At 37.5% G+C, this 22,456-nt stretch overlaps 2 protein-coding genes across 2 annotated transcripts; one reads left to right on the top strand and one right to left on the bottom strand.

The window, feature by feature from the left end:
- Positions 1 to 877: 877 nt before the first annotated feature.
- Positions 878 to 15,162, bottom strand: hid1a (HID1 domain containing a). Its single transcript, XM_028456118.1, has 19 exons — positions 15,017 to 15,162; positions 13,376 to 13,525; positions 11,901 to 12,071; positions 10,471 to 10,587; positions 9,111 to 9,217; positions 8,888 to 9,004; positions 7,181 to 7,388; positions 7,032 to 7,088; positions 6,792 to 6,932; positions 6,622 to 6,712; positions 6,382 to 6,533; positions 5,302 to 5,380; positions 5,037 to 5,201; positions 4,738 to 4,965; positions 3,553 to 3,689; positions 3,387 to 3,473; positions 2,396 to 2,487; positions 2,163 to 2,321; positions 878 to 2,082 (listed from the first exon to the last, which is right to left on the bottom strand). Exons 1-19 carry the CDS (start codon positions 15,080 to 15,082, stop codon positions 2,019 to 2,021), a joined length of 2,388 nt encoding a protein of 795 aa, XP_028311919.1. The 5' UTR covers positions 15,083 to 15,162; the 3' UTR covers positions 878 to 2,018.
- Positions 15,163 to 16,217: 1,055 nt separating this feature from the next.
- Positions 16,218 to 20,944, top strand: LOC114468697 (protein FAM104A). The gene is made up of 3 exons (XM_028455730.1): positions 16,218 to 16,696; positions 18,714 to 18,825; positions 20,229 to 20,944. Exons 1-3 carry the CDS (start codon positions 16,680 to 16,682, stop codon positions 20,436 to 20,438), a joined length of 339 nt encoding a protein of 112 aa, XP_028311531.1. The 5' UTR covers positions 16,218 to 16,679; the 3' UTR covers positions 20,439 to 20,944.
- The last annotated feature ends 1,512 nt before the right edge of the window (positions 20,945 to 22,456 follow it).

Raw genomic sequence — 22,456 nt, 5'->3', positions numbered from 1 at the left:
CGGGAAGCCTTCTATGTAAAACAGGAAGCAGATGTACACAAACACTTTACAGGAAGACATTATTCATATTCCCAGTGGTAAGAAAATACTTCTGAAGGAAATTAGTGCCTTTCTGTTTTCTTGCAAACATAACAGTGAGTTCCAGCGATACATTTACTGCAATGCTGTTTCATTTCTTGTATTGTGCCTTGACAGCTGTGGATCACCTGCCTTTGGGGCCTGTCCTCAGTTGGACAAATCTGATTTAAATAGAATGCATCCTGGATGTTTTAAAATTCAAGTTGTTAACATCGGTTTTATATACAAAAGTCTGACACTACACTGCACCATGTGCTAAATGAGGTGTTAAACAATTTGAACTGATATCTTGATGTAGATTAACGTGTGCGGTTAAGAAAATGCCTTTTTTTTTTTTCTTTTTGATGCCTTGATTAATTAAAAAACGCTTCTCCTTTTTCTTTTTTTTAATGCAGTAATGGAAAGTCCTTTTTATACAGACCCCACGTTTTCCTTATTGCATAAAAAATGTAGCTACAGACGAAACACTGAAGAACTCATTAAAAAGCCTCAAGTCAGGTTTTCTAGAATTATACATTTAAATATTTATTCTTCAGTTGGGCTTTTTTCTAAATAAAATGTTTGTCTAAAAATCAGTTCATTGTCTCTGTCATTGGATATAGTCAGAAAACAGAGCCGGCCTTTTGTGTTGGAAGGGTAACGCCTTAAAACTATTAGAATGCCTCACTAGAAAAGTGTAGAACTCTGTGAATTTTATTTTCATTCCATTTGTTGTTATTATTGTTTTTAGTTCTTATTTTGGTTTTATCACATCCCTGTTTTGGAAAAAAAAGGGGAAAAAAACAAAAAAAAAAGAGGAGTATTGAAGTCTTGTTGTATTTAAAATGGATCAATCTTCTTGTTATGACTGTTTTACGGCCAAGATGTACAGCAACGACTACAGATATGAAATGAATGTATGTATGAATGCACTGTAATACTCTGAAAATTAAGAAGAAGAAAAAAAATGTTCGTCTAATGCAGCAATTTTAAAGAGAAAATGGAAAACAAATGATTAAAACTTGTTATCCTAAATGTGGAATATTGTTGGAAATAATACATTTCTAGGTTTACGACACAACCAAAACCAAAAAATGCAGAGAGATTGTTGGATGTATCATTAGTTGGGAATTCAAGTTGTATTAACGTCAAACCCTGAGTCAGTGGGTGTATGAGGCCATCTAGTGGTGACATGACAAAGTCAAAGAGGACACTAGAATCAACCATGAATCAACAGAAGTTCTGCTCATTGGTACAAAATCAACATGATCCAAAATCAACAGTGTTTCTCTTAATATTGACATTTTCTTTTTTTTCCCTTTTACTGTCTGTTCATTTTGTCTCGTACAATGTCCTTTAGAATTGCTGATAAATAAATAAAATGTATTATTATTTATTATTACATTAAAGAAATACCATTTTTTTTTTTTTTTACATTTAAAGATTAAGAACATATGATTAAAATTCCAATTCAAGGAAACAAGTTGATATATTTTTGCGCATTGTCAGCAGCATACATTAAAAACATACAATCTGTCCGTTTGCAAACATCATCACAAACTACAACCATAGTAAACAACCGCATAAAGTGCAAGTTCACTTTAAAGCAATATGCAAGAACAACACTTTACATGAAATCAAAACACTGCCATTAAAGATGTGTTCTAAGTTATGGTGGAAAGCACCATATCCGTATTGAGAAATAATCAGATTTCCATTCTTGTAATGTTAAGAAATTGGTTATCTGCGATAAACATTCAGTCATCTTGATGTTTGAAGAAAGATATGTTCATAGACATCAACATGTTTTCATATCTCTTTCTTTTTTTTTAAGTATGAAGCAAGTATTAGGATAGTGTGTAAAGCTAAACACAGTGACGTTTACCAGGAAACCTGCAGATACTGAAGGATAAATAACCCTGGAGTTGGAACAATCTCATTTTACTCTCAAAGTCTAACATCTACATCCTCTGAATCTCAAAAAGTCGGACATCCGTGTCATACCAGATGGGAGGGTCCACATTGCTGGGGGGAAAAAAACAAAATATATTTACTAAGAGTTTGAGGACAGAAACCTGTGTGATGTTCATCTGTTTCGGACTCACCGCAAATAAACCACGCCCCACATGTAGGTGCGAAACCACATGGCAGTGCCTGCGTTTGCCTGGTACTTCCTGATGAGGATGGGATGGGGAACTGGTAGCAGGCCCACTAATGTGCCATGCTGGAGAAACTTCAGTATCTCTGATTCATCCGTCAGACCTCTGCAGAGAAATGTGAAACACACAAGTAGCATCTAATGCTTCCTCTTTCACAGGATAAACAGGTATTGACGTACTTGTCGATGCAGATCTTCTCCACCTGAGGAACCAACACTTGTAAGAGTCGCATGATAGTCTGCAGGGGTAGCTTACACTTCCAAGACATCACCTGCGAGAGCAGAAACATACCTGTTCAGTCTCCCGTTTTAACCGCAAAACTACCGTATTTTACCCCTTTTTCCCGCCATTTTTGCATATTAGTATTGTCCCGTAAATATCTCGTATTACAATGCAATAATAATTAAAAGATCAATAAATAAAAACTTTCTTCTGCCACTCCAAACTGAACGCTGTCACTAATTCCGCGAGAACTGCCACCTGCAGCGGCCTGGGTGGAAGTTCTCGCAAGTTTAGTGCAGGGACAAACACGGAAACAACTAAGAAGAGAAATGGATGGATGTAAGAAGGCGTTTTTGTGAAAAAACAAAGAAGTCGTGTAAATACCAAGGAAAATGGGACCGTGAATTTATGTACCTAAAGAGGAGCAGTATGGGGCACAGTTATGCATTCTTTAAAATTTGTAACTGAGATTTTAGCGTCTCCCGTGGGAGAAGGAACGACGTAAATTAGCATGATGAATCCACCAAGCACAAGCTCCACAAATATATACTCATTCTAAAAAAAAAGTGTTAACGGGTGCTGTTGCTGCTGGTGCTGGTTAGTGTTGGTGGAGAGGGAGGATAGGCTGTACAAAGGACCAGAAGAAAGGGAGGCACAACATTCAACCAGCAGCAGACGTGTGAGGAGTTTCTTCAGCTCCCCATTCGACACTTTGTAAGTTTGTTAATTTAGTTTGGACTGGTGATAACTGGTAGTCCTGTTTTCATCTATATGTAGATTTAGTATTTTGTACTTTTTTTAGTTTAGAGGGTGGTGGGACGACTCGTAACGGGCGAGAAAATGTCCCATAGATTCCAATCCAAAACTTGGCAGGTATGAGCAGAAGTCAGCATGAATAAAGCGTTGCTAAGCAGATTAACAAAGAAAAAGGAGGAAGAGTTCACTGACCCAGTCAGGTGAAGGAACCCAAACCGAAGTGGAGGACACACTCGACAAACGTCTTCTCGCCATTTCTGCTTCAGTGTAGAAAACATCCTAATAAATACAAAGAAACACATTAAAACCACTCGTTCACTTTTCTGTAAGCACAAGTATGAAATGAATGCGTTGGTACTTCGTTGTCTCTGCCTGAAGTTGACTCGGTGTCGCTGGTTCCTGCTGCACTTTGCTCTGCGTGGACGGCCTGAACCGACACTGACACCATCGTACCGTCCTCTGAAACCTGGGACTTCTCAGTCAGTTTATCAATACCTACAACAAGCAATAGATCACAAGACACTAATCAATACCTGGCAGACAACTTTAGTAGCAAATCTGCTGTAAACTGAAGGAAGCCGTTTGATCATAAAATGGATATTGGTGATATTAACTATTGTTAAGCTCTACTCTTTTTGGAGTACATGTGGACTTTCAATCAGGATCAGGCACGTCTCACTTGTAAGGGATGTGGGGGATGTCACACCCGCACTTTCACAAAAACAAAAATCACACCTCTCACTTTTTACAGAGGGATTCATTGTGTTTCAATGTATTGGTCCAGTTAGATTGATTGAATGGTGATCAAACCAATTACAGCCAGTCATTTGACGAAGCTGCCGTTCCGAGAAAGTAAACAGTTAACAGCGATGAATAAAGTGACAAAATATGAGTGGCAAGAAAAGACTGAAAAGTGGCTAAAATGGGCCATGAGCAGTCAAGAGCGGTAAAACAAAAAAGAGGAAACAGGTGGTAGGTAATTGCAAAAGGTAGCTTAAATGAGAAAAATGTGGCAAACAATAGTGAAAAGCGGCAAATATGTGGAACAAAAAAAGGCAAAATGTAGGGAAAAAAGGAAACAAGTGTTATTTATTGGGCCAAAGGTAGCTTATTTGGATAAAAAGTGGCACAAAAAAAAATGGTTAAAGAACTGACAAAAATTAGATAAAAGTGTCACAAAGAACTTTCAAAGATGGACAAAAATTTGGAAAAAGAATATATATTGGCAAAAGGAAGCTAAAATCTGAAAAAGCTCTGAAACTTTTTTATTTTCATATCTCATAAATTATTATTGATTAGGTGGAAAAGGTGTCTGGTACACATGTGCATTGCAGCCAAAATAAGTTGAAAATTTGGATTATTCCAGAAATTATTTGAGAAATGTTAATGTTCTTTCAGGAACCTCCACAGGTACTCCTAACACTTGTTGGAAATCACTGTTTCATAACATTATAGCTCAGAATGTTTTCTTTTTTGACATTTCTACATATGTTTATTGTGCGTGTATGTGTAAGTGTGTTGTTGCACCATGAGGAGTCGGTACCTGGCATAGCGATCAGACTGGCCTTCAGGGTGCCTGGCTCTGCTGGTACTGCTGGGTGAGAGCCCTCCATAGACACAGTCTCCTGGGAGCTTGTACGTGAAATGACATCTGGTGTTTTTTTCTTTCTTTGCAAGGCCTTCTGAATCGAGGTCGGGTCCGACGGCAAGTTAGCCATTTGGTGGAACACGTTGCGTTTGCGAATGATTGCATACACCAAATTACAGTTTCCTTGCATCGAGAAAAAGAAAGAGAAAACGTGTTAATACATAAGAATCACCATGACTGAGTGAAAGCCTCACCATCAAACTGATATTGAATAATGTTGTTAAACGCTTCGAGAAGAAAGAAAACCAGGTGATGGTTCTGGGCCACAGAGAAGAGAAACCAGGAAGTGGAGAAGGCCTCCAAAAGGTGGAGCAGTTTATTCGCTGCTACCATAGACAGACTCTTTAAATATGGAGAAACTGGAAAATAGGAAAAAAAGAAATAAATATGAGTAAAATGATAGTTTTTTCTGTTACTGGTTACGTGAACTTTAAATATAATGGCAAAAAGCTAATTTACCATTTACAATAATAGTGAGCAGGCAGTCAAAGAGAGGCTGGAGGCGCTGGTGACCTGTGGTTATTATCTTGTGAAAGACCTGGAAAAAAGTGCACGATTGAAACTTACACATGTACCATTAAGGGAAGAGCACAGTGCACCAAAAACTATAGTCCTATCATTAGATATAAATGCTGAGCATTAGCATTAGCATTGTCAGTGCACAATCCTGGTATTTGAGTCAATTCCAATTCATTTTGGTTTTTATCTTATTTTCTCTTTGTGTTCTTATCAATTTAAAAAAAAAAAAAAAACAATTTAAAACACCACAAAACAGTCACATACTTAAATGTGTATTATTAAAATATTTAACAAACGTTGTATGATTGGTTTACATTCAAATATCACGTCCTAGCAGCTCTGTCGTAAGGATTGTGAGTGAAGGATGTGACGTAGTCTAGGTGCATGCGCTGAAAGTATCTGAAAAGATCCGGCCCGTCAAGGTATTGGGCACTGACAGTCACCATTAGCTAGCATTAGCCTAGCATTAACATATTAGCATTTGTATTAGTCTACCATTAACACTAACGTAACATCAACATTAGAGTAGCGATAGCCATAACCTAGCATTAGCATTCCCCTAGCAATAACAATAACCTGGCAATAGCTTAACATTAGCAATAAGGTTGAAAAAAGTTGAAATAGGTTAAAAAAGTTGGAAAAAAGTTTTAAAAAAAAAAGAAAAGTTGAATAAGGTTGAATGGTGAAAATGGGTTGAAGAATGGCTGGGGATGAGGCACTTGAAAGTTGAAAAAGCTGAAATTTCCAATCGAAATGAATGGGAAAGAAAAAAATGTATTAAGTCAAAAAGTTTAAAAGTCACAAATTATAAATGTACAAGCATAACTCTCAGTAACTTTCTGAATTTTTTAATAGCTTATTCGTCAAAATCGGACAAATGGTGTAGGAGGAGTTAACGACAATGGAAGAAGAAACGGATAACAATAGCGATGATGGCTCCTGTATCCTCACTCACTAAAGCGCTGAGCTCCTGCAGTGTCACACTATCTATTGCCACATCAGCGCTGCAGTCTGACTCACCACAACAAGTAGGTCAGCATGAGTTCCTGTAAACACTGGGATGTCCATCGGTACATGGGTGGAAAAAGGTTTATTTAAGCGCACACCAAAGTTTCTCTCTCCACTTAGCAGCAGCAGTATGAACACACCAATGTGCATGAGTCCAACACGCGCTGCATTAAAGACAGATCAGACTGCAGGTTGATAAATGTTTTAGGTTACTCAAGGACTCAAGGAGAGCAGGAAACCATAAAGTCTCACATTGATCAGCTCTGGCGTCGTTCAGGTAATAAAGTATAGGAACCAGAATATCCAGTACATCGCTGCTCTTCAGGACAAAAAACAGGAACTTCTGCAATGGAAGCACAAAGTATATTATGAGGCACATTTTATGGCATCATTGGCCACAATTAATGCATTTTTTCCCAAACCTTATTGAAGTCACACAGTTTCCAGAAAAGCACCAGTAACTCCTGGTGGAACTGGATCTTTTTAGTGGAGTTGGGCAGATAAGTCTGAGTCAAAGGATTGGTTAGCAGTCGAGCCAGGCCCTTCAGGACAAAGTCAAAGTCCTATACCCAGGAAGAGAAAATTCAAACCAAAAATAATGAATGAATACCTTCAGATCACTAATCTTGAAGATTTTGAATATAATAATTAAAATGTTGTACCTCCTCTCTGTGAATCCTTGATAAATAGTTCACAAACAGGTTTTCTGGGCCGGCAGACTGCACAAATAGAGGAATTTATTTAAAATTTTAAAAAATCCGAAAAAATACTGGCCAAAATTAATGTTTTTTTTTTCCTTTCTTAACTTCACCTCTTGTTCATCCATGCTGGATGGAGAGACAGGACGGTGAGGGGCACCTCCATCATGCTCCAGGGTCACAATGAGGATCTGCACAGCCTGCTCCACCAGTTGCTCTCGGTAGTCAGAGAAGAGCAGGTGGTTGTATGGGATTCCATATCCGACAGGATCGTAAGCACACACCACATTCAGCAGGGAGGTAAACAGAGGCAGGGCATGTCTGGGAAGAGAGACATTCAAACCAATGTAATCATATCACATGATATAAATACACTATTGTGTACTGTGTGTGTTATCAAATAATATAATAAAATAAAATAAAATACAATAAAAAATATCCTGATCATATTTAAAGCTGCTGGGGAGAATCCCAAACATTTTTTTTTTAACTGTAAAAACTGTGACCCCAAAAAACACTGGCAAAGTAACATTTCTGATGTTTTCACAGATTGAAAGTTCTCTCAAAACAATGGCAGATATTGCTTTCATGGCTTTCCTCGCTAACACCTGAATACGGACGAAATTTAATGTCACGTGGAGTGACGTCATATCACGGGAAACAAGAAATCACAGCTGGAATGAAGTAAAAACACTTTTTAAAGACATGTTTCCGCTTCAAAACTGTCCTTGCAATCTTCTACGGGATTCAGACGAAACTTTTTCCGAAGTTCAAGTCACAGGAACATTTGTCAACAAAGCCATTGTTTGTAATGGAGAGAAAAGCAACATTGGTTTGTGAGTAAATTCCCCCTTTTTTTTGTAATAAATACCTTTGATTTATTGATCTAAGAAGCCTACACTATGTCTTTAATGTTAGGGATCGTCTCCAGCAGTTTTACATTTACATAGACTTAAATACTCAGTTTTGTCTCAGAAATGTTCGTGTAAAAGAGCTTTTAATCTCGCTCTCACCTGCATTCAGATATATCTATAATATAATACAGTTTCTCAAATGGGGGTTCGTGATGGCACTACAGGGGATACTAGAGAGAGAGAGAGAGAGAGAGAGAGAGAGAGAGAGAGAGAGAGAAAGAATGAACTAATAAAGTGTCCCACCCCAGGCGTGAGATGACCGGAAATGGTACAAACTATAGAAATAAATATAGTCAAGAGCCATTAACTCAGTGTTTTTCAACTTTGGGGTTGAGACCCCATGTGGAGTTTAAATGGGATCGCCTGAAATTTCTGAAAAATGTAAATAAAATAAAAAATTAAAACACAATCTTTAACAACTGTATTTCTATACTTTCAATTTGTGAAATATAAATGTAGATCAACTAAAATGAAGTTAAAAAAAATGTATATCTAGGCTCAAACATGATCAAAAACAAATTCTAGAAAAAAAAATATTGTCGGGGTGGCCAGAAATTCCTGATCAAAATAGGGTCACAATCCAAAAAAGGTTGGGAACCACTGCACTAAATACTGTTTCTTTCCACTTATTTACAAAATGAGATTCTTTAAAATGTGCTTTATCACTGATTCATTCCATCATTATGATCTATAGTTGTTTTTAAATAGTTTTCAAAATAAAATGTTGCAGTTGGACAGAGGGGGTACATGGATTCAGAAATAAGAGAAAGGGGGTAACTGAGCCAAAAAAAAGTGTGAGAACCACTGATATAAAACATCTTGAAACCATTTAAAAAATTTTACCTCGACATTGATGAATAATGTAACATCCTTATTGTTTGTGTTTTTAAAGGAATGCATTAGTACCTGTTTTCTGTGGAGCAGAAAAAGGTGACCCATGGGTTGAGAACCGTACAATCCGATGAAGGAGGCAGGTACATGGCCTCAGAGAAGCAGGTTAACAGCAGCCTCAGTAACTCTGTCCTGTATCGTGCAGGGCGACAGTACATATCACACACAGGGATGCAGGGAGAGGTACAGATGTACAGTACACAAGTGCAGATGTGAGCAGACACTGGGACGCACTGACCTGTTCAAGTCGTGGATGTAGTTCAGAGGAGGTGACTGTGCAAATCCAACCCCTGACTCCCAGATGTATTCACAGCTGTCTAGTGACTGCATGCTCTCTACTGAGTCCTGTGAATAGTTAAAAACAGGGGTCACCAACCTCTCTGAAACTTGTGAGCTACTTCATAGGTCCAGTATAGTCCGAAGGGCTACCAGTTAGAAAAGCACTTCTTAGATCCTACATTTTCACTTTTAATAGAGGGTAAGATAATAAGGAAGGCAAGCAAGAAATTAAAAAAGGCAGAAAACATTGAGGTTTCAACATAAAACACTCTTTCTCCGAAATAATGCAATTGTTTCATTTTCATTACATTATACAGAAAATCCACCATGACTTTTTAAATATATATATATATCATATTATATATAATATACCACTGACCATACACTAGATCTGAAACACTTGTCACAATGTTTCATCGAAAATAAACATTTAAAGATGATTCATTTAATATCAGGGTTGGGTTCAATTATATTTTTCAGTTACAATTACGTTTTTCATCTAATTTCTTTACTATCTATCGGTTACCTTATTTATTAAGCTTCCTAATCAATGAAAATATAGGTTTTAATATTTTTGGTGTCGGTATACCCATAGCTTTTTTTGTAATGAAATGGTAAAATGTGGGAAAGCTTGATACAAAACATGTTTTAATAATTGTTAAACATATGTGTAGAACTGTACATAGAACTACAGTAAATCAGATTTTAGATGGAGCTCATCGGTGACTAGAGCTCCTTAGGGCCCCTCACATGGTCTTCGTAGGCTACTTGGTGCCCAATGGCACTGGGTTGGTGACCCCTCGTCTAAACCATCACAAAATCATTTTCAAAACCGAAAACATTTGCTTCAACATTTGCTAAATGGAATGATGTTCTTAGAACAGCACTGATATGACAGAATGGCTCTTGATAAGAACGATATCTTGCATTCTGACCGCCACCATAATAAACATCCATTCACGTGTATCAGAAAACAATCAGTCGTTATCAGCGAGACAATATGTAGCAGATAGTTCCACACTTAAAAATGAGATGGTGAAATAAAATGACAGGAAAACAATAAAGGCCTTTCACTGAGAGATGCCAGCTAGACAACATTCTTCCTGGGTCGTTAAAGGCATGAGGAACCGATTGTTCCTGGTGTGACACTGCATCATCCGTCATCCTCAAACAGATTCAACTAACAGGTTGGTTGAGCCCCCGTGCACCAGGAAAAAAGAAACTTTGAAAACAACAGATCAAGCTGAGGTCAATGGGAACATCACAAGTTACTTCTTTTTGATTACTTTCATTGACATGGGACAGGTCTTCATACTCACAGGGCCTCGCTTGTGGCTGTGCACAGTGAAGTCAGGGCAGAAGAGCAGGTCAGCGACGGCAAGAAGCAACGACTCAGCCAGCGGTCGAGCTCCATCATCATCGTCGAGCTCATCCATCTAAAACAAATGAAAAAAAACAGACGTGTACGTTCTTGATGGCAAAGCACCTAAAACAGGGGTCAGCAACTTTTCTGAAACGGCTATTTCAGAGCTAGTGAATCCTCTGAAGGCCTTACAGTTTAAAAAGCACTTATTAAACACTAGGTTTACAATTTAAGTTTCAATATGCAGCAATTTATTTCTTATTATTTATACAATTGTTTCATTTTCATTACGTTTCAGAGGAAATCATGATGTTCCTATTTTACTAGCCACTAATAACTTTAAATATTTGTAAAACATGTAACTTGTTTGTACTTGTACAATTTAACCACGATGTAATATTTTTCTGAAGTTCCACTTTGCGTTTTTGAACCGTTCACAACCCATAAACCAAATTTGTGAGACTTAAAAACACAATGTTTCAGGGATTTTTTTCTAAAGATGAGCAATTTAATAGAGAAACTAGCAGTATTTACCATAGACTGTAAAAATAATGGACGAGACAAGCTCCCTGGGGAAGTGAAGCTTTTATTTTTAGAGCTCCACCTGCTGACTGGCTGCAGTATTGGTCATAAACCCCGCCTCCTCAATGATAACAGATGGGATTTGGGTCAAAATGTAAAGTTAAAATACTCGTCACATCATTTTTTTCCAAACCTAAACTCTGCTGTGATCATTAGTTATAATCACCCTACATTGTGTTCAAGTGCTCATTTTTATGTGAAGTTTGTTTTAAATAAGTTATTTGAGGTTGAAAAACGGGATTTTACGTCATATATGTCGATGATTGACAGCCACAGATCTTGCGTAGCTCTCTTTGTGAGTAGCAGTTACGTCATGAAGGAAAGCTTAGACGCCATTGAGCTAGATATGTGAGTTGAAATACATTGTTTCCAGCGTGAAAAATACTTATGTTCTTGGCGTAGCTGGGCTTGCGTAAGTCATCAGGGAAGTACGCTAAATGGGCGGGGCGTGTTACCAGGGCTACCCTACTGCACAGACTCTGGCTCTAAATGACGTCAAATCTGCAAGTAGAAGTGCCTCTAAGGGCTGTATTTTGGCTTCAAGAACATTGAGTGGGAGCAGCTACAGTGCACGCCCACTGTATGTAACTATACTATGGCTCTGACAATCTGTCATCTTTATTTATCTTTGTGATTTTGAAGTCTTGCAAGCAAATCAGACTGGAGGTCATTAATAACTAGAACTTCAGAACAGGGCTGAGGACATCTCACATGGTCCATACGGGCTTCCTGGTGCCCGCAGGCACCATGTTGGTGACCCCTGACCTAAAAGATTAATCAAGCTCTCCTCCAGGGTCGACTCACTCCAGCCCGTCCAGCTCCAGGAACTGTTGACCAGAAAAAACCCCTCCAGTCTTGGTCCTCAAAGATATAAGGAAGGATTCGGGTCAGGATGCGGGTGCAGTTCAGGATGATCTGTTTCTCCTTTTCAGAGGGACAGCCGGACTCTGCACCCTGGACCAGCTTCTCCACAGCCTGAGGAAAGATGGGTGGAGAAGTGCAATAAGGGTGGTGCATGGTGTGCAGTAGCATAAATGAACACTCGGCATCGTTATTTTTTATCCAGATATATCACAATAAAAAAGCATTAATTACAAGACTATACAGTATAACATCATGACCTTAAAACATAACATAAAGTCATGTCACAATATAATCAGGGACTGTATTCTGAGTGAGCTTATTACATGTATAATCCTCATGGACTGATGTATTTTACAGTGTCTGGGATCCATATTTACAATATGTTGGACCCACAATATCTTTGATTCTCCTGCAGAGATTCCCAAAGTCAACCTCATCTGTCTCTGTCTGCGACTTGCTTTTATCTGAACTAGGATGTGTGTAATTCTGGCTGTTACCCAATATATTTATCAAAGACTGATGTAGCTTCATGCCTAATTGATGGTGGATCATGCTGTGTGTGAGCTATTGTGTTTGCTGAGTGTATAAAAATGTTAAAATTGAAATAAAAATATTACTAAAAAAAAAAAAAAAAAAAACGTTCATTACACAGACATGTACCCCCAACACTGTGGTTACTGGTTACTGGTTACTGCGCACTGTGTTGGGAAATACTGCTATTCACTTGAAATGTATTATCAAAAATTTGGTCAATGGTAATGTATTTTCATTCTCCAGATTTTGAAGGAAAAGGATAAATATACAGTATTGTAGGAAAAAAAAAACATGCAGCTCAGCGTCATTCAGCATTAGGTGAGCAAAGCACAATTGTAGTAATTTTCTGCTACTTACTGCCCTCTACTGACATGGAAGAGATTTCAATTACTCTCCCTACGGATGTTGGGAGTGACGCGTAAAATAATAATTGTTAAAGTAAAATAACTGTTGAAGCATATTGTAAAACTGTTCATGTCACTTCTTTGAACGCAACACTGAGCTGAGAAACCACTTTGTTGATGCCTTTTTGTTCTTTTTGTGTGTGATTTTATCAAAACAGCATCATCCACCCAGTGAAAACACCCTGATGAACCATGTGCCTAAAATAATCACTGTTTGTTTTCTCATCTCCTCCTCATCATTTGCATTATACAGTGAGTCTCATGTTTTCATTCTGATAGGCAGCTTCAGAAGGAAGCAGTGAATCAAAGACAGGAAGCAAATGGAAAGGAAGTGGAGCTGACATATCTACTCACTCGTCAGAATGCATGGGCTTGGCTCAAACTAATCTGCACTGCTTCACCTAAATGTGGCCGTACGTGCAACACAGTGAATCTCTTGCTTTGTACAGATTAAAGGGGTGTTTGTTCAGTGTCTACCTTGTAACAGAGCGTTGCTAGGTTGGATGGAGACTCCTCGCGCACAGCTCGTATTTCTGCAGCTGGCACCAGTGCAAAAACATCCTGGACTGTGGTGGTGGTGTCCGTCCAGAACTGGTCCCAGAAGGCATCATCTGTGGCTTCCACGGGCTAGAGAACAAATGTTAAAAATGGAGCTTCAACAAGAGAAATAAACCATTTTGTTCCCGCAAACTGTCTCATTGTGGTGTTATTACTTTTCAAATAACTCCTCTGTAACATTACAGTTGTTGAGTAATACACTGTAAAGAGATCACATGTGTCAAACTCATGGAGAGGATCTGATTTGGCCTGCAGGATAAAGTAAAAATTACAGAGAAAACATCATTCATTGTGTAAATTACCAAATGAATCCCTTGCAGCTATTTCACCCCCTCCAAATACACAAATCCAATGAAACTACACAATATTAGCACAGTGCATAGTTTTCCTGTGCTTATATGACATGATGGCAGCCATTTTTAAATCTTAAATTGTCAAAAGAACTCTCAGTTTTTCCAAAATCCAATAATTATTTCATAGAATTTCCCGAAGCCATCTAAGAATTAGTCCAACAATCAAGGAAATATATATGTGTAGATCCTGTCGGGACTGATATCTGTCAATTATTGCTTGGATAGTGTCAGTCAGCCCCTGTGAAGCAGTGGCTATAATAGTGGCTTACCACCACTATGTGTAGAGTGAAAGAAATGTGCAATTTAAAGTTATTTAAGTGTCTATGAAAAGCGCTATAGAAATCCAATGCATGATTATTATTATTATTATTATTATTATTATTGTTAGAACTGCCTTTACCCCATCCTTTAATATATCAACCAAACATGGAAGTACAAACTTGGGTACATCATCTGTGGATGATTTGAGATCAAACTCCTCCATATTTGACCCCTGAACTAAAATGAGTTTGATGCCCCAGCTTTAGATGTTTTAAAATCAAACACATGTATTAATACATTGATGTTGATTGATTTGTTCTTCAAAATCTAAGATCTTGTTTCTCTTTACATTTGCAGATAAACAACAAAAATGTTTATTGTGTTAAATAAACATCTACAGCATATGAAATGTGACTTTAGTAGTAGCCAATTGTATTATCGCTAAAATGTGCACAAAATACTCCACGGGATGAACAGACAGAGGTACTTAGCTTTGTGTACACCTCTGATATAAGGCCTGTCTAATGGCAACGTAAACACAGCAGAGCCCAGCGTTGTCCACCTGCTGCTGCACCACCAAACACGCACACCCACGTCATCACTCAACGCCATTACATAGATTATAATGCTAAAGCACACATTTTACATCTTTAGCAAATAAACACGTTTTTTTTTTTCTCCATATTGACGCACTACACATATATATATATAAGCTAATCTCTATAATGAAAAATGCGTCACGTCTCACATATACAGTATATCACCTGCAGCTAAAATGAAGTCGTTTCAAATGAATGCATGTGATTTCAGCGCATTTTAATGTGCATTATTGTTTATTGTAGCGCGGCGCTATGAGCGTCATCTTCATCTCCTCAGTGATGCTGGGTGCGCTCACAGCCTTTTACATTAAGTCTGACAATCCCTGCTACATCTTCCATGGACCTACCTGTGTTTTGGTCGTCAGCTGTATCACCGCTTTCCTGAAAATCAGTTTGGAGTCGGTGCTGCCCATTGTGGTTATTTCTCTTTATAACAACAGGACGGCTGTGTCTGAGTCCCTGGTGATAATCTCAGCTCCGTCCGACGCATGAGTCATTGGTGGAGGCGGTTTTTCTCCGCCGCTGATTGGCTGGTTGAAGGAGCTGATTTCCGGGTTTTTAACGCGTCAACATTCACACTAAAATTGGCATTTTGTTTATAAAGCTGGCTTCGGAAAGATAAGTGTATATATTTTGATATGAATTGAATTATAACAACCCGAGGTAATACATACTTTACGTTCAATGAGAGGTTTTTTTTTATTATAAAGCACAGCAAAAAAGAAAAAAAAAAATAGAATATACGGATCATTCCAGAATTGGGGCACATGACGCTTCAAAACTTTTGAATAATAAACCTTTTCCGTTATGTATTCGTCATTAATAGGTATTAGACTATGAAAAGCTTGATTGACTAATCTCAGGCATACAAGGCAACCCTGTTACCAACATTCAGATACCTGGAAAAGCAAATTAGTTCATAAAATAAATAAATAAATGTAATTCATTAAAATTAGGCACAGAAAGTAACATTTTAACTGAATAATCATTTACACAAAGTAGCCAAAAATGAAGCGATACTTTAAAGATGACAAAAGTAGACCTAAATCAATTGTATTTTAAGCGTCTCTGCATCCATATTAATCACACAGGTCACTTATAAGACTCTTCAGCTCCAGCAGACATTCTCAAAGACACATCAGAAACTTGGTCTTTTTTAATGAAACCAATGGTAGACTCTGTCCACACTCTGTGAACATAAAATGCAATAAATATATGCACCAGGCGTGCTGTGTTTACCTTTATAGAGGCCTTTGTACATAATAAAACCGCTTACCCAATGCTGCGTTAAGTCAGACTCCGACATCTCCCAACTGTTTTCAAATAACTTGGATAACAAACATTTTTTTCCAAACAAAAACAAATTTAAAGGCTAATATAATGATATGTACAAAATATTTTTGATCAATGCTATGTGTTTATCTTGTCGCTATTATGTGACAATATTTTAATATTTGATTTTCGGACCCAGCGCGTACCATCGAATATTTCCGAGCAGTCCATGAAGGCACCCTAACTGCCGGTCGCGCAGGCGCAGTTGCATGTAAACACTATCTTCTCGGGAGGGTGGTGAACAGCTTCTGTTGTAGTTGGCCTTTATTAATTTGATTTAAAGCTTCTATGTTTTCAATTCGGTGCTTAGTTTGTCTCGCTGTAAATGAAATGGCCGTTAAGTCTATTTGATCTTGTAAACAGCAAACAAAAAAGCATTGGATAAGAAGGTTAGCGGTAGCCTGCGATTAGCATTAGCTTGTTCAATGATAAAGCAATTTAAAATAGTCTACTTGTCAAAGCCCTTTTAGGCTTCTCACACTGTTTGTCTGAAGCGTGTGTGTTCGTGTTACTAGTAGTTTGTTTTTCTTTCGCGAACTCGAAATGATTGCTGATAGTAAAATGTCATTTAGCATAATCAGCTAGCAAGATTAGCTTAGGTGAGGTAACAGTCTGGGGAATAAGGCGGATCCTGCTGCCTGATCAATACAAACACTTCGGACTCATACTTGCCATCATATGCTGACTGAAAATAGGTGAGTAAGACTTATTTTGCTTGAAATGAGTCAGGTTTTATGTGTGAAAATTAGCTGCTTAGACTCTGAATGACTTGGTAATTCATGAGTCAGGCCTTCTCACTTCTCTTTAGTTCCATAGAATATGACAAATACTGCAACTGCTGTATATTCCAGTCATAGATTAGCCTCTCGTTACATGTTCTCATGTTTACAACATTAAACGTCTTTCATGTATTTCTAATAAATAAATAAGTTCAGACTTGTTCAGAAAATCCCTCAAAACCTTTGTCCTGAACAGTTTTCTGCTTGTGAGGACAGTGAGTCATCACTTTCACCGGAGATGAACAGCAGGTCAAATGTTGCTACCATGACATGATGTAAAGCAGCCATTGCTGTGTCATGAGAGCTGACATGGAGTCTTTGACAGCTTGGAAGTGCCTAATATATTACTAATATTATTACTAAGCTACACAAAATAAACAAAACCAGATCCATGTGTCACTACTGTAGGTGTTAATGGGGCTTGTTCACAAGCACTTCCTTCCCTAGATTTATGTAAAAAAAAAAAAAAATCCCTGTTCAATAGTAACTTAAGTCTCTGTGCTAATTATGGGTTCAACTCAGTATTTATGTGACAAATAGATCAAACACAAATAAAGAAGGAGACTTTATGAGGGTGATTAGATGATGACACACTATTATTGCATTATACACAATAGGTGCTGCACAAACAAAAACCCAAACTTGGGCTTCTAGTGTTTAGCAACTTGACGGCTGGATATCAGAGCTGGGCGATATATCAAGATTCAAGATGTATCGAGTTTTTCATTTTGCTTATGTCAATTTTAATATTTTTGTAGCTTATTTTGTATCAGAATACCTGATTTAGGAGGCGCTGCTTTCTCTGCTTCTCTCGAAAGCATGGTTAAATGGAACGCTGTTTGTTAATAAAAGTGCCCGTGTGACATTTTGTATTAGCAATTTTAACCATGAATTTTCTTTCTGGTAAGAAGGGCTGGGTATCACCAGGTACCTCGCGATACAATATATCACGTTGTTTCCCACGATAACGATATTATCTAGATACGGCGATTATCGATATATCACGGGAAATATCATCCACGATACATTACGATATCTGTGTCACTGAAGAAATTCGGAATTTATCTATTGCACTGAATCAATTTCACAGGAATTACAAAACATTGTCAATCAATTTTACATGAACGACAGCCATATAAAGCAAAGTGTATACTGCACAGTGGCTCTTTTTAACACACACACACACAGTTTGTCTCATTGTACTGTGTATGTAGTACTGCATTATCTCTGTGTATCATATGTATATATATATATATATATATATAAAACTTGGTATTCGGCGCCAGTCAAACGATGACATATCGCGTAACAAAACCTCACGATATATCATCGTCTCGATATTTTGGCACACCCCTACTGGTAAGACTAATTGAGATTTATATCGTATATATATATCGCCATTTTGAAGAAAAAAAAATCAAGATATGAATTTTGGACCATATCGCCCAGCCCTACTGGATATGGACTATACAACTTTTGCAGGTTTTTAGAGTTTTAACAATATAAATTAGCTTACAATTGTTGACTGAATTAGCTTATATTTCACCTGAAACAGAGTGGGAAGATGTGTTCTTTATTATTCAAATTATTATTATTATTATTATTATTATTATTATTATTATTATTATTATTATTATTATTATTATTATTATTTTAGTGGTAGTCTTCTAATTAATATTGGAGGTCTAGTGACATTCACAGGTGGTTAAAATAGGTTTCTTGTGGAGTCTGAACTAACCGAGTGTGACCCACACATGCTCTATTTGACATTATGCGTGCACTACTGTACAGGACATGTTTTGCAGCAGTTTTCAGCGTTTTTTCTGTAATGTTTTCTTTTCCAGTTTCCCTCCGTCACCTCCTGGTATAACCATAAGTGTTGCCTCTTTCTCTCAGCGATGCCACATTGATATGTTTTGTCGTCGTTAAACAGGAAGCGGCAGCACAGTGGCGGTGAGAATGGCCACCTGGTGCCCCAAGCCAAAAGACCCAGCGGAGCAAACCCTCTGTCTCCTGAGCCTGGCCGTGATGCCTGGGACTGTGAGGTACATGCATTATATAAACAGACACCCTGTTTTTTACAGCAGGTATTGACTTTTTTTACTCAGTATTGGGGTCAGTTATAATTGTAATTGCGTAATTGATAATTATTTACAATTATGGCGTATAATATTTGTGATTGTAATTGGAAAAAAATCTGTTGCTGTTTTAATCATAATTATTAAATTGTATTTGAGTTTATAATTGTAATTCTAATTGGCAAGGAATTCTTTAAAAACTGTCAGTTACAATTAAATCAAATGTATACCAGGGGAACCATGTTACAGTTCTGTGGCTTACACACATGCAGTTAATAATTATTAAAATATGTTTCATAGCAACTTTTCCCACTCAGTCAGTTCTCCTGAGGATCATTTTACCAATTAAAAAAAAAAAAATGAAAATCTAGGGCTATACTGACAGAATAAAGGCTCAGTTGTCCACACCAAAAATATTAATACCAATATTCTCATGGTTAAGGAAGCCTAACAAGGTAATAAAGAGATGAGAAACAAATTAGATGATAGATAATATCTGTAGTGTATTTTACAGCTGATTTAAGACATGACCCGTTAACATAAGAGATGCTAACAAAAAGCTATTTGTTAAAGACTTTGTAATTGAACTTTAATAATTGAAAATGTAATTGTAATTGAGTTTCAGGGGAAAAATAGTAATTGTAAATTTCATTGTATTTGGAAAAAATGCTAATCACTAACTGTAATTGAGTTGTAATTGAACATGGAATATTGAGCCCAACCCTGCTTTTAAAAGCACTAATATGTTGACTATTGTCCACAGTTTAACCACATAGTCTTTTGGATCAATAACAGTTTTTTGAGTTTACTATCTTTGCATTGTTCTATGTCTTAAATAGTATTTAATGTAATTAGGGGTGTCCTGATCAGATATTGATGTCGGAATGAAACGAATATCGGATTTTATCGGACTGCATCTAAAATCTCCGATATTTATTATATTATATTTATTTAATTGTAGAATACTCTAGATATTATGTTGATGGTTAAAATGTATGGAGCCAGTTGGTTAATAATAAATGGGTCAGTTTTTCTCATTCTTACTGTTGCTGACTATTATTCTCTGTTTGAGTAACATCACTTGATCAAGCCTTTTTTAACATTCCACACTACACTTACTTACTAAATAAGTAATAAAAGTAAGGAATCATCCTTACTTTTATCGACCAACACACAAGGCTGCAATATTGGTATCGTATCGGAAGTGAAAAAGTTGTATCGGGACATCCCTAAATGTAATCCATAGCTTTCTTATTAGTGAAAACAAACAAGTAACAAGCAAAAGTATTGAAATATTTAGTTTTGACATACACTTTTTTGTCTTAATGTATCTTAATGAATCTCTAATGATGTTAATATGTGTGTTTTAGTCATTCAACAGTGAGAGCAGCATCACCAGCCCAGACCATGGGAGCTGCAGCAGTCGGTGTGCGATGGTTCCCTGTAGCTCTCTGAGCTCCAGCTACTGCCCGGAGCTGGCTGCTGTTACAGACCCCATCACCTACGTGCACATTAACCGCATCCTGAAGCAGGCCCACTTCCAGAGCCTGCAGAGCCGTGGTCAGCTCAGAGACACATGATGACGAGCCGTCTGTCAGCGCGTGGAGGCGTGAGGTCGGGGCGTCAGGAAATCGTACGCTGGGGTCACTTCATACGACTCTTCTCACCACTGGATAATGTGGTGTCTCACAGCTCTGCAGGTCTGGAGATAGAAAGCAGCATCTGGCTGGATTTTTCTTTGTAAAATGATCAGCAATACTTTTTTAGCATTTTACTTTGGATGGGATTCTGTGAGCTGTAGTGTGACGTGGTGATTAAAACAACATGTCCTCTGAGTTGGTCCTAAATCATAGATCTCAAACTCATGGCCCGGGGGCCAAATCCGGCCCTTTAGAGCAGTGTTTCTCAAATGGGGTTACGTGATGGCACTACAGGGGGAATTTGTGAACCATTGATTTAGACCATCAAATTCGGCCCGCTCCAGAAAGTAAAAATGACAGAAAAAACATGAAGCATTTACTTTAACTAATTCAGTTGTAGATATCTCAGCCTCTCCAAATACAAAAAATCAATAATATTTGTAGAGCTCAGTTTTCCAGTTCTTATATATCACATGGTGGTAGTCTTTTTTTTTTTATCTATAATTGTTGACAGAACTCTCAATTTTTCCAAAATCTGTTAAGTTTTCCTCAAATTATTCCAGGAAATAATTCCCAAAATCAGGGAAATGTAAGTGAAGTTTCCTGCAGGGACTGATACACTCATATTTAGTCATTTATATATCATTTATACAAGGAAGATCAAACCAGGGAACATTGTTAAATTTGCTATTTTTTCCATCTAAAATCTGTGGCCCACTTACGGTCCAATTGGTCTGTATTTGGCCCCTGAACTAAAATGAGTTTAACACCTCAGTCCTAAATGTTGAGTGTTGCAACAAGTACTTTTCTTTTTTTTTTTACCTTCCTGATCTTGATGACCTGTTCAGTGTGCTAGTCAGGTGCCTGGTTTGCTTTATGCTGAATCAGCGTCTGTGTTTGCACATGAACCAGTCTCAGGGAGGATTCGTCTCAGACTGCTGAGGTGTGTGTGTGTGTGTGTGTGATTGCTGAGGTTTTTCCCAGCCGTAGTTCACTGGTAGTGTTTCAAAGGGTTTTCAATAGATTTTAGGCAAAGCTAATAGAGACAGTTTCTAGAGCGGAAGCTTTTGTTTTAGCAATGTTGCCTTCTGAAGGATGTAGTAGCACTCTGACATAGGGCTGGGCAATATGGACCAAAACTCATGTCTACATTTTTCCTCAAAATGGTGGAATACGATATACATCTTAATATTATTAATTCAAATAAAGTCTGACCAGAAAGACAATTCTGAGTTAAATTTGCTGATGAAAAATGCCACACGAGCACATTTATTAACAAAATGAGTCACTTTTGGCTTTTTCTCCTTTAAAAGACAGCACGTGTGAGTGAGTTTTGTATTGTGGCTTGTTTAGGGGAAGGTCTGGGTTAGGACGCACACAGAAATTCGTATGACTGTGCTTTTAATGCTGTTTCAAGAAACAGTGAGAGCAGCGACTCCTGAAACAAGTGTTTTAAAACAAAATAAATATATCGATATAGGCGATATTGTAATTTTCTGTATCGATATTTTTTTAATCTAGTCGATATATCGCCCAGCCCTACTCCGACACTGCGTGTTTAGATCATGACCACTGCATGTAGAGTGAGCAATACATTGAGCACCAGGTGTGGAACAAGATTTTAGAAACAGAAAATTATGAACATATTGTTTAGCCTTTAAGCCTCTTAGATTATTGACTCCCACAAAATATTTAATTTTTCAGTATGTGCCATAAAAGTTTGTTTTCTCTCAGTTCTTTAGTTGTGCTCTTTATTGATTGAGCCATTGTTTCTTAAATTATTACAATAAATCAATGAATCTGCTGCCAAAACACATTATAGTGCATCGTAATAAAGGGTTTTGCCACCAAACACAGAATTGTATCATATATAATAATGAGTGATGCCTTGTTTCTGTAAATCGTGGATGATTGTTGTCGCGTGTCATTTAGAAACACGCACACATCACACGTGAATG

Source organism: Gouania willdenowi, chromosome 8 (genome assembly GCF_900634775.1).
Source record: "Gouania willdenowi chromosome 8, fGouWil2.1, whole genome shotgun sequence".
Lineage (NCBI taxonomy): Eukaryota > Metazoa > Chordata > Actinopteri > Blenniiformes > Gobiesocidae > Gouania > Gouania willdenowi.
This window is presented reverse-complemented; position numbering and strand designations above follow the sequence as displayed.